The sequence below is a fragment of the Typopeltis vanoorti genome, chromosome 8, assembly GCF_054136105.1.
Source record: "Typopeltis vanoorti isolate ZY-2024b chromosome 8, IOZ_Tvanoo_1.0, whole genome shotgun sequence".
Lineage (NCBI taxonomy): Eukaryota > Metazoa > Arthropoda > Arachnida > Uropygi > Thelyphonidae > Typopeltis > Typopeltis vanoorti.
In genome coordinates this window covers 76,626,357-76,641,774 of record NC_143556.1, presented here as the reverse complement: position 1 = coordinate 76,641,774, position 15,418 = coordinate 76,626,357, and the positions used below count along the sequence as shown (strand labels likewise).

Genomic DNA, 15,418 nt, shown 5'->3' with positions numbered 1-15,418 from the left:
AAAATAAAATACGATGTGTATATATGTTCTTGCTACTACTTGATATAATAAAATCTGTAATTCCCAGTTGGGATTAGCATGCTGTCTAATGCTATAGTATTTAAGATGTCTAGATTACCATTTCGGATTTATTTGGATTCTCATTGATGAAAAGGTAAAAAACACTTAAAAGTCACCTGATGCGTATAATGTTTCAATGTAAACTTTTTTTGCGATCTGAATCAAAATGTATTTATTTATATTAATACAAATTACAAAAAAAAAGTAATAAAATTCATTACATCTCATTCATTTATTTTTATATATTTTTAAGATTTTTCACGTAATAGTATATAAAAATGGATATTACATATTTTTAAGATTAATTTCTCGAAAAAAAAAGTAAAGCTTGTCGACCGTATGCAATATAAACAACAACAACAAAAAAATCTGAAAAAGTAGCGTATTATATAAAACATCGATAAACCGAGTCCGAGTGTAAATTTTCTTATTTTAACAGTAAACGTTTAAATTATTCAAATTAAGTGGATATTGAATCCAACATTATGTCAAAGCCTCCCTGAGGCTTTGAAATAATAATGAATGCAATGGAAATAAAAATTTATTTTAAAGTGTATATTCCAGCCAGACAATCAATTTTTAGATAGTTACAATTGTTTTACTACTATGAAAATTATTTATGTTTAGTGAAACTATACAAAGTGGATTGCACTTTCTTTGGTAAAACTCACTTAATTTAAATAATTGTGCATCGCCGAAGTGAAGCCTCTTGGCTCTTATTTCAGTAAAGGTTTAAAGTTCTTTTGATTTACGCATGCGCACAGAATTATGTAATTTTAAAAACGTGTTTCTCATACACTTCACTAACAAAATTAACTCATGTTAGTGAAGCGAGACTTAACATTCCTTGCCGTCATTACCAACTATTATTTCCCCTCACCTTGATTTCCGAATGAAAGAAAAACATAATGTCAGAGAAATTCTCTGACATATTCATTGCATTTCCTGTTATCACATCACATCACATTCCTAAATTCAATGTATGTATCGAAAGAATGGGAGTTCATGTTTCTCATCATCGTACTGAGGGTCAACAGGTAGTAAGAGGGAAAGGGGAAGAGTTATCGATGTGGTACAAATACATACAAAACACCTTATAACAAGGACTGGCTTAAAAGGGCGAAGCAAGAATGCTTTTCATCTTCCCCGTTATCTGTAGAGGACAGTGTAGGGATAAGGTGTTATTGAGCTATTAAAGCTCTGATCATGGCAGAAGGGTAACAGCAATAGCCGAACCTCAGTTAAAACTTCATTGGCTACAGCATTGCCATATTTAAAGGTAAAGCCATCTCTAAAAATTCGGACGATCCCTAGGCCACTCAATCGTGGGCGAAAGACCGTCCATCTCAGCGGTGGCTCCACTCAGTGATGACCTTATACCCACACACCACCACCACCGAACAGAACCGCTCAAATTCCGAAGAAAAGCATTCACCGACAAAGCCCCTCACCGGGCCGTGCCGGAAAACACTTTCCCCGGAGACTCAAATTGCTCCCTTAAGGCAAAACCTTAAGAGAGCGAACTCAAACTCTCGAATCTCTGCACCCCAGGGGGTAACAGTAACAGCCGAACCTCAGTTAAACTTCATTGGTACAGCATTGCCATCCATTACCCTCCAAGGGTATTAATCACCGCATCTCACGGTCGATAAAAGCCCTTATGCAAAATATACAAAACACGAAGCCTTCAAATGATATTTTATAATAATTAAACCTGCGATTGAAAATGGCGTTGTAATTTATTTTCCAAAAAGTTTAGAATAATTTATTATTTTAAATATTGGGAATCATCTTTTTATTCCATTATTTTAGTAGAGAAGTTTCTCATAAAAGTGATTATAAATTGAACGTTGAAACAGAGATGCATTATAGAGGCACACTAGACGCTCTACACTTAGATTTATATAAAATTTCGTTGTAGTCTGTTCATTCTGTACAAATATATATAAATATATATAATCGATAAAATATGATTTTAAACTAAATTACGTGATCACTTCGTTTCATTCTTTTCAATATGTTAAGGAAAATTTATTTATTATATCATTATGAATGTATATAAAAGTGGCAGTTATTTTAAACCAGTTTTTAACCATTGTTTTAAAACAGCCTTAAGATGTTCAGACAACAGCACGATGCAAAGAAATTTCATTTGGGCCATATCGTGTTATAAAACACTATTACCTAAGAAACTTGCAGTTTTTCATATTATATTTATGACCACTAACTAAAGTAGTAAGTCCCTTTATTTCACAGATGGGAGTGCATCGTGAAGATGTAAACAAAAATACATTTTGTTTATATTTAATAAATATACATTTTATTTATTCAAAGCAAAACTTAAAATAATGCATTTTAAGTTTTTTATAATTGTAAAATATTATTGTTGTGTCCTGTTTGTATCATTTATTGTAATTCTTATACCACAATAAATCAAATTTAATTTAATTTTTTATTGTGCTAAAAAACTACATATTTCTCTTAGTGTACAATATATGATCAGGTTTCTTTATTTTCAAACACAGTCGATATGATAAACAAAAATCCAACTTCACACGAACTGCCAGGGAAAAAAAAAAAGACTAGTATTCAGAGAAGTTACTTCTTTCACATTAAATTAGACGTTATGAAATAAAATTCAAAAGATATTCATGACAGGAAATTATAAAACAGCACACATTTTGGGCAGTGAAAGAGAACATGAAGTACTGCAGTTGAGATCCAAACTCATGGTAAATCGAAACAGTACACAGAAAGAGAAGCTGAGTTTATCAAGTCAGATGAGAAGCAAAGGTGGCGTAACCCAGTGGTAACTCCAATCCAGCCACTGGCCCAACTGTGCTCAGCCATGTAATTAGATAGTTTGTCTTTTCCTTCGAGTGCTGCTTGTCATACAAGGCCTGTTTCATGAGCTCTGCTGTTCGACAAGGATGTAACATAAAATATGGGAGTCCCAGTAATGGATGCTCTTGCTGAGTCAAGAAACTCCATCTCTCTTCTTTTAGCATGTGCTGGTAATTGCTCGAAACTTCATTCCAAATGCTTTCCAGTAGTAAGGGAGAGCCATCTTGTCTCCAGGCGTTGAAGTAGAGCACAGGAACGGCGTAACTAAGGCTGTATATCACGTGGTATTCGTAAGTAAGGAACTGATCTTCAAGGGAGGCATCCTCGAGAAACCTCTGTGGGTTATTTTCCTCTTGTATATCTAGACCTTCTTCGTCAGGAACGGACTGTATATTTTCATCTTTCTTGCACCTCCTTTGAATCCTTTTCGTTAAGAAGGAGCAACCAGGTTCTTCCTTTACTGTTTTCAGGAACCATTCATCACCTAGAGTTCTTGATAATTGTTCAAATTCTTGAGCAAGAACATAAAATTCTTCCCATTCCAAAGTTCCTGACATAGTACTAACCCTTTAACAGGAGATTTGACTAAACTATATTTTATTTCATATTATAAAAAATAAAATAACATTTTATCCTTTCCAAAATTCCTAACATATGGTGCTTTATACTTCGATAGCAAATTACTTACTATACATATACAAATAAATAAATAAATATATAAATATATATAAGATAATAAGAAAACACAATCCGTAAGTTACTTACGCGACTACTCGCACAACCCTGGCGGACACAAATTAAAATAAAGGCACATTTAAATTCGTTTGAATTAAAGTAAATCAAATTTAAGCTAAATGATATTTTTTATAAAATGGTGTTTGAAGTTATTACCAATTTTTAAATAATTATTTAGATAATTAAAAATATTTTAATATATAAATATATATCTTAATAAATTAAATAAAATTTTATATGAAAATCTTTATTATATTAAATAGTTTAGAGAATTTAAAACATTGAATGCGAGTAATATAGATATTCTACTTCCATCACTCCTCCGCTGTTCTACACATGTACACTCACAATACGGGACCTGTAATGCGTAAAACTGCGTGCGGAGTATGACGATTTTAGAAGAGGGAGAGACGTAGGTAAATGCAAAACATTTTAGATCCAAACCAGTTTTGATCAAAATTACATGGATTCCTTTAACACATATTAGCTGTAAGCTGTGTGTTGAAAGTAGAATGAAACAGATTGCATTTCACAAAATGAACACACACTAGGACAGCTCATACACTCAGATCGATCAACAGACATGTGCGCAGACTCTGTCTGTCCATCAACACGTACTGTTTGTTGGTTTCTATTGGTTCTGCTCAAAACAAAACAACACAGTAGTGTGTGTTGTGTATATTCTTATACAGCACATAAAAAAATGGTGCAGTGAAGCAATTGCCATGGTTTATTGTTTTTAATTCTATTTAATTAATATTTTTATATTAAAAATATATATTTTATATTTATGAAACCTACATGAAAAATTAACAATTTTTCATGTAAGTTCGCTAAATGATAATCAACGGTTATTTAAAATTATTATCAATCTTAAACATTTTTTTGCAGCTGAAATATATCTTCTTTATGCATATTGTGCTGATGTTATTTTGAATAATATCGTTGAGCTCGTTTAAATAAACAAATAAATACTATATTAATAATAATAATTTATTATTATTATTATTATTATTATTATTATTATTATTATTATTGATAACAATGCTTAAAGACAAAAAGCGGAGAATGGATAAGTTTGGATTTTAGATCAAAAACGACAAGAAAAAGGGTTAAAAACGTGGTGCAAATAATATTTGTAGCTAAGAACGTTTCCACGTTACATTATGCAGTTATGAAGCAACCTGCTATTGTGTCGATTTTCTACCTTCTTACAGCATTACCCCAAAATCATAAACGCATTATGTGAAAGAAAACAAAGGAAGAAAGAAATCCCCTTACAATTAATCTCTGTGAGAAATGTCCAGCATGCCATTATTACTGCGATCGGCCAGTTCCGTGTTATTTTTTATTTGTCAGCAGTAGGGCGAAACGAAAAGGTTTTTTGTTTGTTTGTTTGTTTTTTTCTTTTCTATGAAATCTTTCTCGAAATTGTGAAGTAAACAGCATATAGTCATTTCATAATTTTCCTACAACAGTTGGCTGTTTCGGACTACTCACTCTCTATCCCTTCGAATTGCTTTATTATTTTTATTTACAATCCAAAATTAATTGGCCAGAAATATGAAAACTACAAGGAATTGGTTGCTATTCTATTTGTTCCTGGTCAGTTCATTATTCAGATTCAAAGTGTTATTGCGTTATGACACAGATAATATTCAGTGGGAGTGTCTCCCATCACAGTTCAGCTGTTTTCTTTTCTACTTCTTTTTTTTTTTTCTTTTTCTTTTTTTAATATCTTACTTCCATTCAAGCCAAGCATACAGAGTAGTTGTTATCTGTCAAGCATAGATCCATAAAAATAAAATTAATTAAATAATATTTACTGATGTCTTTATTTTTAAAGAACAAGAAAAATGTTCCGTTCGGTCAACTTACAGACAATTCAAACCGAACTGGTGTCGACTTATACAGTCATGAATATTTTCCACTTTTTGAGAAACTTTTGAGTTAAATGGCATATCGATTTACCTATCGTAGCAGAAACAAAAACATTCATAAATAAATATGATCCTACAGTATTATTACTTCATTCACTCGAAATTTAAAGTCGTTCTATTTTTTACTACCCCATACGATTGTTGATTGGAATTATAAATGACACTTTTACAATTATTTCATAGAATGTATTAAAATATTCTTTCTGAAAGGTTAACAAAATATCAGTCTTTTTATTTTTATCGGAATTCATGTTGTGATTACGTCAGATTTCGCAAGATACAATACTAGTTCTTGTCAAAAAGATAAATCACTAGAGGTAATTCACTTCGTAATTCTAATCGAAATTGGTCAGCATATAATCGGCTAATACATGTTAACTACTATATGAAGTTATATTTTTCTGTATTTTGATCAATAACCGAACCCTTCTATGGTCAGAACATACGGAGTTCTGCATTATTAGAATGTTTTTTTCCTCCTAAATTTGGTGTGAGCCTTTTATGTGAGAAAAGTGTTTTTCCGAAACAACATAAAATTAGAGCTTAACAGTAGCTAAACTTTCCACTCTACTGAAGCTGATATGCAAGTGTGCTATTGTACGTATAAAATACTAAGAAAATAGAGCTTTTTAAGTTTTCCCATAGAGAAAAGATACCCTACTATTAGCCACAGGCCAGTGACTAGTGTTTAAAATGATCCTGTCCTGGAGACTGGAAACACCCCAAAGTGGGACATGCATTGTGTCTCCATGTGTTTGTTCCTTTCTCGATTATAAGGGTAGTGAGCTAGCTATGTCCTATTTCATTGATGCCAGAATCTCATTTAATGTTGACACCATAGCCAAGTATTGTTTCTAACAGAATGAAATTCATATCTTTATGATTGAAGATGAAACCCTCTGTTTGTAGCTTCACTGAGGCATTTTGGATTTTTTTTTTATTAGTACGTATAGACTTAAATTGACTTCAGGAATTAAATATTTTGCGTATAAGGAAAACTATTAGTATTCTACCAGTATTGGTGCAAACGTGGGATAACCAGATTACTCAATTTGATTCTAAGAAGAATATGGTATAGCAGCAAAATATCTGTAATACCATATTCATGGCTGCAAAGAATTCAAGTCGGCTTGCACCTACATAACATTCAGAAGCATCTTGGGATTTGTCTATTATATTACTAAAGCTCGATTTACAAATGTTTTGATTTGACGAAGAAAATTATCACAAACCAAAGACACGCCGTGTCATGATAAGAAGGAAAATAAATTCATAGTTTACCACTATGTTATTGAGGCGAACCGGTAATAATGGTAGGAATTCTTTGTCAAGTTTATGAAAACTTGATAAACTAATTCAATAATGTCTGCTTGAATAATCCTAAGCCTAGTACTTATTAGGTATCTACATTGTCCTTTGATTAGAAAGACTTCCTAGAATTCGATTTCTAGGAAGTGAAGATCCCTTTAAAGGTTCTTTTGTTATCTGAAAGTGGATTAATCGGTCTCATACGGAGGTGGAAGAGTTTATCAAATCGCAAAATTCAAACGAACCAGATGAACACAAGCAATTTATAGACATCTCACAGGCTCAACTTTGATTCAGCCGTAAACTCAAAAATCTATTCACAACAGCAAGACCGATTTTATGATAAATAAAAAAAAAATTGTATAAATGATATTCGATATTTTTTTTATTTTAAATAAGTTGAAGAATTAAATTCAAGATTTTTAATGAATCTATTTAAATCAGAAAAAAGCTCGAAATTCAAATTAGTTGACAGAAATTGTATTGCCAAAAATGATTATAAAGTGGATTATATTGAATTACTGGAAAATAGAGATTCGTTTGAATTAGATTAGAAATTTATTAAATAATTACGTTGCATATATTTATATAATTTTATCATACATAATTATACACAGATTATGTAAGTAATTTAAAAACATTCGTATGAGAGTTCGTATTTGAGATGAAGGATCTCGTAGGTATCATTCTTGATTGTAAGAAGAAAAAAAAAATAGCCCAGATTAAAACAAGAATAAGCAATACAGAAATTCGGGAAAAAATGCATAATTCAAATTTTATTCAATTGTTTTTTTCGATGTTGTCATTTCACTACATCGTTTCGATTTTTTCATGTTACCAACCTCTGCCTCTAAGATTCGTAATGAATTATCTTTTGCTTACAGCCATACGAAGGTTGCCATAATCAGGTAACACGTTTGCCTGAAGAGCGCATAGAATTATCTTACAATAATCTAATAACAGGGTGATGCCCTGTTTATAATTTTATTGTGATCCAGTTCTTCAAAGTTTTTTTCCCTTTCTATACAGAGCAGATTCTTCTACTCCAGGAAAACTGTTACCATTTTTGCGTATGTTTCATCCTTAAGGGGGTTTGCAAAGTCACGTCTGTTTGTAATCAAATAAATGAAGTGAGTACTTGATCATGAAACTAGAATATGACACATGCATCAGGGTTTGTAAATTAGTCGACTACTAAACTTACACTAGAGATTAATGACCTGAGTATAATACATAACCGCACTTTTTTTAGGAGCGAGCTGAAAGCGTGAATATGGAGATAAGATGATATTTTTCAAAAAGCAAATGTAAAAGGAGTTGTACATTGTTCTCTCTGGTTCGAAATTGAATATTTATAAAATGATGCAATTATAAAATGAAGGAGTGATACTGAAGTCCTTTTTTTACGCTGTCGACATTTTGTAACTACTAATCAATAATACTTTGCACCCGGAACTTTATTTATTTATTTTTATCAGCGAACCATATCCCAAGCCCAAGTAAGCGTACATTACATGAAAAATAAGTATTTCTGTCGTCTGTAGTCCCCGAATGCGATCTTGCTTTGTCTTAAATAATACACCTCAAATTAACGTATAGGTCAGCTTCTCATGTCGAGTAACTTTCAGGGAGGAAAAAAAAAAAAAAAAAGAATGAAAGAAAGAAAAATTCCGCATTATAAATTTGGCTGTAGACGGATTTATCTTTCTTCAAGTATTCATTTTTGAAACAGAAAAAATGATAAAAGCAGTAGTTTAAAACTTGTCTTGCAAAAATGGACATTAATAAAGTAAATATATCTATAAAATTAAGATCTCTCCTTCCCTATATTCAATGGAAGTTTAAGAAAGTACTGTTCAAAAAAAAAAAAAAACTGAATGTTAAAAAATACTAAATATAGTCTTCGATTTAATTAGGATTTCACACGGGTGAATATTCTTTTTTATTCACATTTATGAAACTGAAGAAAGGACTTCTTCACTTCCTTTTATTATATATATATATATATATATATATATATATATATATATATATATATATATATATATATATAATAAAAGGAAGTGAAGAAGTTCTTTCTTTTACTACTGAGGCTAAGTAAACCAATTGCAGACAAAGTCGATACCCTCTTTTTAATAAATAATTTTTTTAAATAAATTGATAAAAAAAGAACCCAATCTGTGAGAAAACATGTACACATTTAAGAAACAAAACAACACAAACAATCAACACCTTAGTTGCCTCATACTAATCCATAAAATCGACCACAATCTTTTTTTTTGTTTGTTTGTTTGTTTCTGCTAATACGGACAGTTAGATTTAGATAAGATATACAAAGATAATTCAAATATCCATTTTGACTTCGCTTTTCTTAATATTGCGTTAAACTAGTTCACTAAAGAAATGTAAATGCCACAATAAAGGAATCTTAATGAGCATTTACTATCTGGTTATGTTACACATTACTCAAAGTAAATGTTATTTATGTTGGGGGAACTAAGGAGAAATGCGCTGAGTGTAGGGTTGAGAGTGCAATGACCACTAGTCCGACCTACAAGACGTGCATTATGAGGAGGTTACTGTCTAGCTTATATAGATGTACGCGATTGATAAAGACATAAGGATGAGGAGATTTTCATAGGTGGGGAGACAAAGGGGGAGAGGAATATTCAATGATAAAAGTGAAATTTTAAAATTATTAAAAACCTACACACATACGTTTCTAACGAATAAACAGAGGTCACAAAACTGAGGAAAGTTATTAAGTAAAGTGGGAATTATCACCGTTCTCTTTTTGTTATTAACCTTAAGTTTCTAGAGCAGAACAGTGAAGATTTTCCGATACTAAAAGCAACAACAACAAAACTGACGTTGGAAACTGGTCTTCCATTACATTTTCACAGATTCAAGGCTCAACGGCAGATGGTTTAATTTGATCAGTGTAGCTGGCCAATGAATTTAGTAACGCGTTGCTATTCAAACGTAGGGAACGCGTATTTCAAGTATCAGTTCTACTGGAAAGACTACTTAACAATATTTCTCATCTGTTTGGAGTGTCTCCATGGTTTCATCCAAATGCTGTATTTCATGTAGTATAATATGCATTTATTCTTTTTCTTTTCCTTATTCTGTCACGTTATAAACAGATATGAGAGTGATTCGCTCTGCACTGTATCATGCTATTTTTTTAATGTATCAATTTTTCTATATTTGTAGCTATAACTTGGAATTCTGTTTCCACAGCATTCTAAGTTATTGCAGAACTTGGCTCTCAAAAGAAAATCAACCTTTCTGAGCCCATTTCTGGATTGGTTAGTTGGTAAAATGGATGAAGCTAATATACTATGTTTGTAATTACGTGTGTTTTCTGGATAGCTTGCCTGATAGAAAACTACAAGTTCCTGGGAAGGAAATCCGCTTCCTACTTGCACATGAGACTATCTAACTTAGTTTTACTTGATGAGTGTTCATAAAGGATTCTTGCGACCTACAAGTGATTCAAATATAAGTCTGTTTAACCGGAAAGCAAACGTCTCGTTGCTCTCAAACTGCCCTAAAGAATTGTTCCACTAAAATCCGAAGCAGCTATAAATGTGCTGCGGAAAGGATTAATAGTGTAGGATTTTCTTGATAGCAGAATAATATATTTATCTGACTTTTTATCTAAGATAAGGACAGAGAAATGTATCTTCTCCTTTTTTGCGAGAATCAAAATATGTGACTTCCATTTGACAATGGAATGGAGATCAGCAATTGTGAAAGATGTTCTTGCTTTGATTCTTCTCATATTGCAATGAAAAAGAAAATTGGAATCATCATCATTAGCATGATTAAATAGTAAAAATGGTATCTGAAAGAACATAACCATGAGACTCATGGTTTACCTAGAATTACCTACATTACTATGAAATAGATTTCCCCAATGTCATCGACGATTTTGCTAACAAAAAAAGCAAGAAAAACTAACATTTTAGAATGTTAAAATTAAAGTTTTACTTAAAAAAATAAACATATTGTTTAATTTATTTCTCTATACGTTTTTGACTTTTTATAGTATTTTTGGTATGCATTGAGATGGACGGAAAATTCAGGGAACGCCCCGGTTGGCAAAAGCTCTAGCTACACTACTGAGTCGAACCGTGTATCAAAATTCATGAATTTTAGTGTAATGGGAAAAAAATAACAACATTCAAGATGCTCTGTCGTCTGTTGGTTTTTATCCTATCATTCCATTCATGTTTGAAAAAAACTCTTATCCTCAAATTCTAATCAAATTATAGTCTTTAACTCAAGGAAACTTACTGGAAAAGGATTTTGTTAAAATAATTCAAACCACACGGCCTATTAAAAATCCTTAATCGTGTTTCATGGTCTCTCCTCTCTTCCATCCAACCATAATGATGACTCCCTTGAATCCCCCTCTCTCTCTCTCTCTCTCTCTCTACATGACAGGTAAACAACCTGCTATCGCTGTTTCCCAGTTTTGTTTTCTTTCTTTTCTTTCTTTCTTTTTCTTTTCTTTTTTTTAAAATTTATTTTTGTATTGCTTTCTTTGCTTTTATGTAACGACTCTTCTAAATATCGCGTGCCTACTTGACACCAAAAAGTGTAAATCATCGCTATTACTCATTGAAGCGGTGATTTACTCGTGTAATTCCCGAGGACATGCTCTGCCTAACTGAAATGATGAAAAATCAGAGATAAATGATGAACCTTGAAGGACCACGAACTTCGATCACGATCCCATTAGACTTGTTCTTGCAACGTTTTACGCCAGCTGTTCAGAAATAAAAAATAAGCACATAAAACTATTCATACATAACATTCATATTAATTTCAGATTCTTGTGTTAACGTGCTAGTTTGTTCATAATATATTAAATCAGTAGTAGTAATATTTTCATTTTAAAAAATAACTAAAAAGAATAATAAATGCCACGGAATTATCATATTTAGGAAATATTTCACTAGATCTTTGAGATCGCTAGAATTTAGTTGAACTTGGCATAAACATCATTTTGATTTTTTTCATATAATGAAATTTAATAACTAACGAAAAAAGATACACTGAGTTATTTCTACACCTGGTAACAACATTATATATATATATATATATATATATATATATATATATATATATATATATATATATATATATATATATATATATATATATATATATATATATATATATTTTTTTTTTTTTTTTTTTTTTTTTTTTCCAATCTTTTCCTGTGTGGTGGCCGGGAAAGAATAGCACCAATGCAAATCCAAGCATGTCGTAATAGGCGACTAAATGGACGCTGAGCTTCGAGAGTTTGATTTCGCTCTCTTAAGGTTTTTGCCTTGAGGGAGCAATTTGAGTTTCCGGGGAGGGTGTTCTCCGGCACGGCCCGGTGAGGGCCTTTGTCGGTGGATGCCTTTCCCTGGAATATGAGCGGTTCTGATCGGTGGTAGGGGAGCCCGTCACTGAGTGGAGCCAACGCTGAGTTGTATGGTCTTTCGGCCACTATGGAGTGGTCTAGGAATCGTCCTAATTTTTAGAGTTGGCTTTACTTAAATATCGCAAATCTTTTCGATCAATCAGTTTTATCTATAATGAAAATTAAGTAAATAATATTGACTTATGATGTCGATGCACAGGTCGCATAATTATGAATATGATTATCACGCGACATGGAATGGTTTATTCAACAGTTCTGATTATGATTTCTTAGTCGAGTAGTATATTAGAGGAGAGGGGTTCCATACACTCCCTGGCCCCTGAATACTACAAGCTCCTAATTTTAATCCATTCTCCGAGAAATATATTTAAATGTATAATATAAAGCTATGCCATCAAACTGAGAATGCTCTCAATCAAACACTCATAGTCACGAAATGCACGCTCTATTATTGTTGAATGCATCCATGAATGTTAAATACATGCATGGTCCAGTTGCCAAATTATCTGTTGCTTTTATTAAATTCTGATTTTCCTCTCATTGCTATTATCCATTTACGAATAGTTTTTTTTTTTTTCTCATATGACACTGAACAATTTTAGGAGTAGCAATAAGATATCGACCAATTGTTTATCTTCGTTCTTTACTGCGATTTGTTGTATCATCACAGGAAGCTCATTTTTTTTAAATGACTCAATAAGCAATAAATATGCAAACACAAATATTCCGTTGAGATGTACATTTTTGTAACATGATAATAGTAATTAATTACTATATGTTTAAATGATATTATTTAATAAAACTTGTACAGTTATTCTGGAGTCCTAATGGTTGTCCTAATGCGACTTGGTACCTAATACCAATATGACAAAGTTCAACTGATATTAACATTTTATATGGGAAAAAAAAATCAATAATGTATGGAATGAATCAGAGAAAATGGGAGACGGATAGGACATGTATTAAGAAAACCTGAAAAAGACAAAGTCAAACAAGCATTAGAATGGAATCTACAAGGTAAGAGGAAGAGAGAATTAGACCAAAGATAAGATGGCGGAGAGGAGTAGAAAAAGAGCTCAGAAAGAATGGAAAAAACTGGATACAAATGAGGAGAGAGGCGCAAAATCAAATCAGGTGGAGATCCTTGGTCGAGGCTCTATGCTCCCAATGAAGTGAAGAAGATTAAGTAAGTAGGTATAATATTAATGAATTTTAGAAACGCACCTAAAACTAGAGCTTCAGTAAGATTAATGAACAGTCTGAAAAACATTATTAATAATATAATGGTATATAGGAGCTCTTAAAAATTAATAGAATGATTTCAGGAATTATTTTTCACCACCTGTTAAAAATAAAAATTGATGATTTTTACATGAATTTCACAAACTGAGTAACCCCAATTAGAATAAATTTGTCTTTCCATATGCCATATAACAAGCTTTGGTTAGAAAGACCTGGTTCGAATCTCTCTTATGACATGGAGATATTTGAACCTTTCTTATCATGGCTTTTTAATCAAAGATGAGTATTATATGAAGGTTTGGCGTTTTTCTCCTGGGAAATGGGGAGAAAAACCGCCGAAACGCGTTTTTTTTTTTTTGTTGTTGTTGTTGTTTCGTTTCTCAAAACACGCAAACCGTTCTCACGCATACATATATCCACAGATATAGAATGCTATTGGGCAAGGGAAGGGTTTTTAAGGTGATTTGATCCAAGATGTTAATAGTCCTTAGCCTATATTAGCTTTGAATGTAAGGCAATATGAAGCAAATTTGAGGCAATATTATGTCACTATTATATTATTATGGCAATATTAGATCACTTTTGTCAAGAGACTTATTTCCTTCTTTTTTTCTTTTAAATCAACCCAGATATAACTGTGTTGAAGATCTTAAACTCCTGCTGTAGTAAGGAATAAGTGCAAAAATAAATAAATAAATAAAAATAAAATAAGACAATTTTATTTATTTATTTGTTTTATGTCATACTTAACATTTTTCCATACTTTGAGAGAAGAGAAATTGGGTCGTAGGAGTTGATTTGTAATAAATCATCAAATTCAGTATTTGCCTTGTCATATAAGTTGGTAAAACATAGGAAAGATAATTTTCCAACTTGGAAAAATGTTTTTGTCAATATTTGCTAAATCCGAATATGAAGACGACCTTATTGTTGACCTTGAATTATGCTTCACATTCCTGTAGAAGAAATAATAAATATGCGGGTTCAACGCGATGATAAGAAACCCTTTTTTTTTTTCTTGAAAGGTGAATAAATAAAGGTGAATAATTTTTTCTTAAATAGTGAAATTTTCAAGCCAGTGGGAATTTTAAGGTTTATCATTAATTTTAATCATTAATCATTATCATTAATCTTTATCATTAATTTTAAGGCTCGTTTCGTATAAAGCTGTTGTGTAATATGCTAGATCAAACCAGTCCAATTGCCGGCGAAAATTGAATTTTTCCTTACTTTTTAATGAAGATTTACTATACAAAATTTCATCAAAATCTTTTATTAAAAAAAAAAAAAAAAGCAGAAAAGTTGCTACAAACAGAACTGTGTACCCAAAAGATGCTTACTGTTTAGATAAAGAACACTATCGTGATAAAATATAAAGAAGGACCAAAAATATCGAAATCCTTAAATAACAAACTTGGAAACTATCAGTTTTGTTCCATAACTGTTTAATAGCTGAGCTGGAAGTGAAACTTATTCTCAATGCTATAAAATAACCACAACTCTCATTTCTGTAATCTGGAGAAAATTCTCAGTTCATTATTCAGTATTACGATCAGGGTAACCAATGTGTAGACGCTGATGACGTAAGAGAATAAAGACGGAAAGTCGACAACATCGGAATTCTTAAACACAACCAACAACCTTCCCCCCTGTAAATAATAGTTGCTTTGTTTTTGTGACCTTTGTAGTTCTTGGCAATCACCTTGAAGTAGAATGCTGTCAGTGTGGTTTAAGGACAACTTCTGTTTCGAACTATCTTTCTAGACGATAATCTTGATAAAATAAGGTTAGCACACACCGGGGGCATGAGGGAAATCCCGACAGTTTGTGCTGCATCATTTTGTAT

General features: G+C 31.8%; 1 protein-coding gene across 1 annotated transcript; it reads right to left on the bottom strand.

The window, feature by feature from the left end:
• Positions 1-2,540: 2,540 nt before the first annotated feature.
• Atg10 (Autophagy-related 10) lies at positions 2,541-3,677 on the bottom strand. The gene has a single exon (XM_090396776.1). It carries the CDS (start codon positions 3,459-3,461, stop codon positions 2,832-2,834), a length of 630 nt encoding a protein of 209 aa, XP_090252902.1. The 5' UTR covers positions 3,462-3,677; the 3' UTR covers positions 2,541-2,831.
• Positions 3,678-15,418: the final 11,741 nt, after the last annotated feature.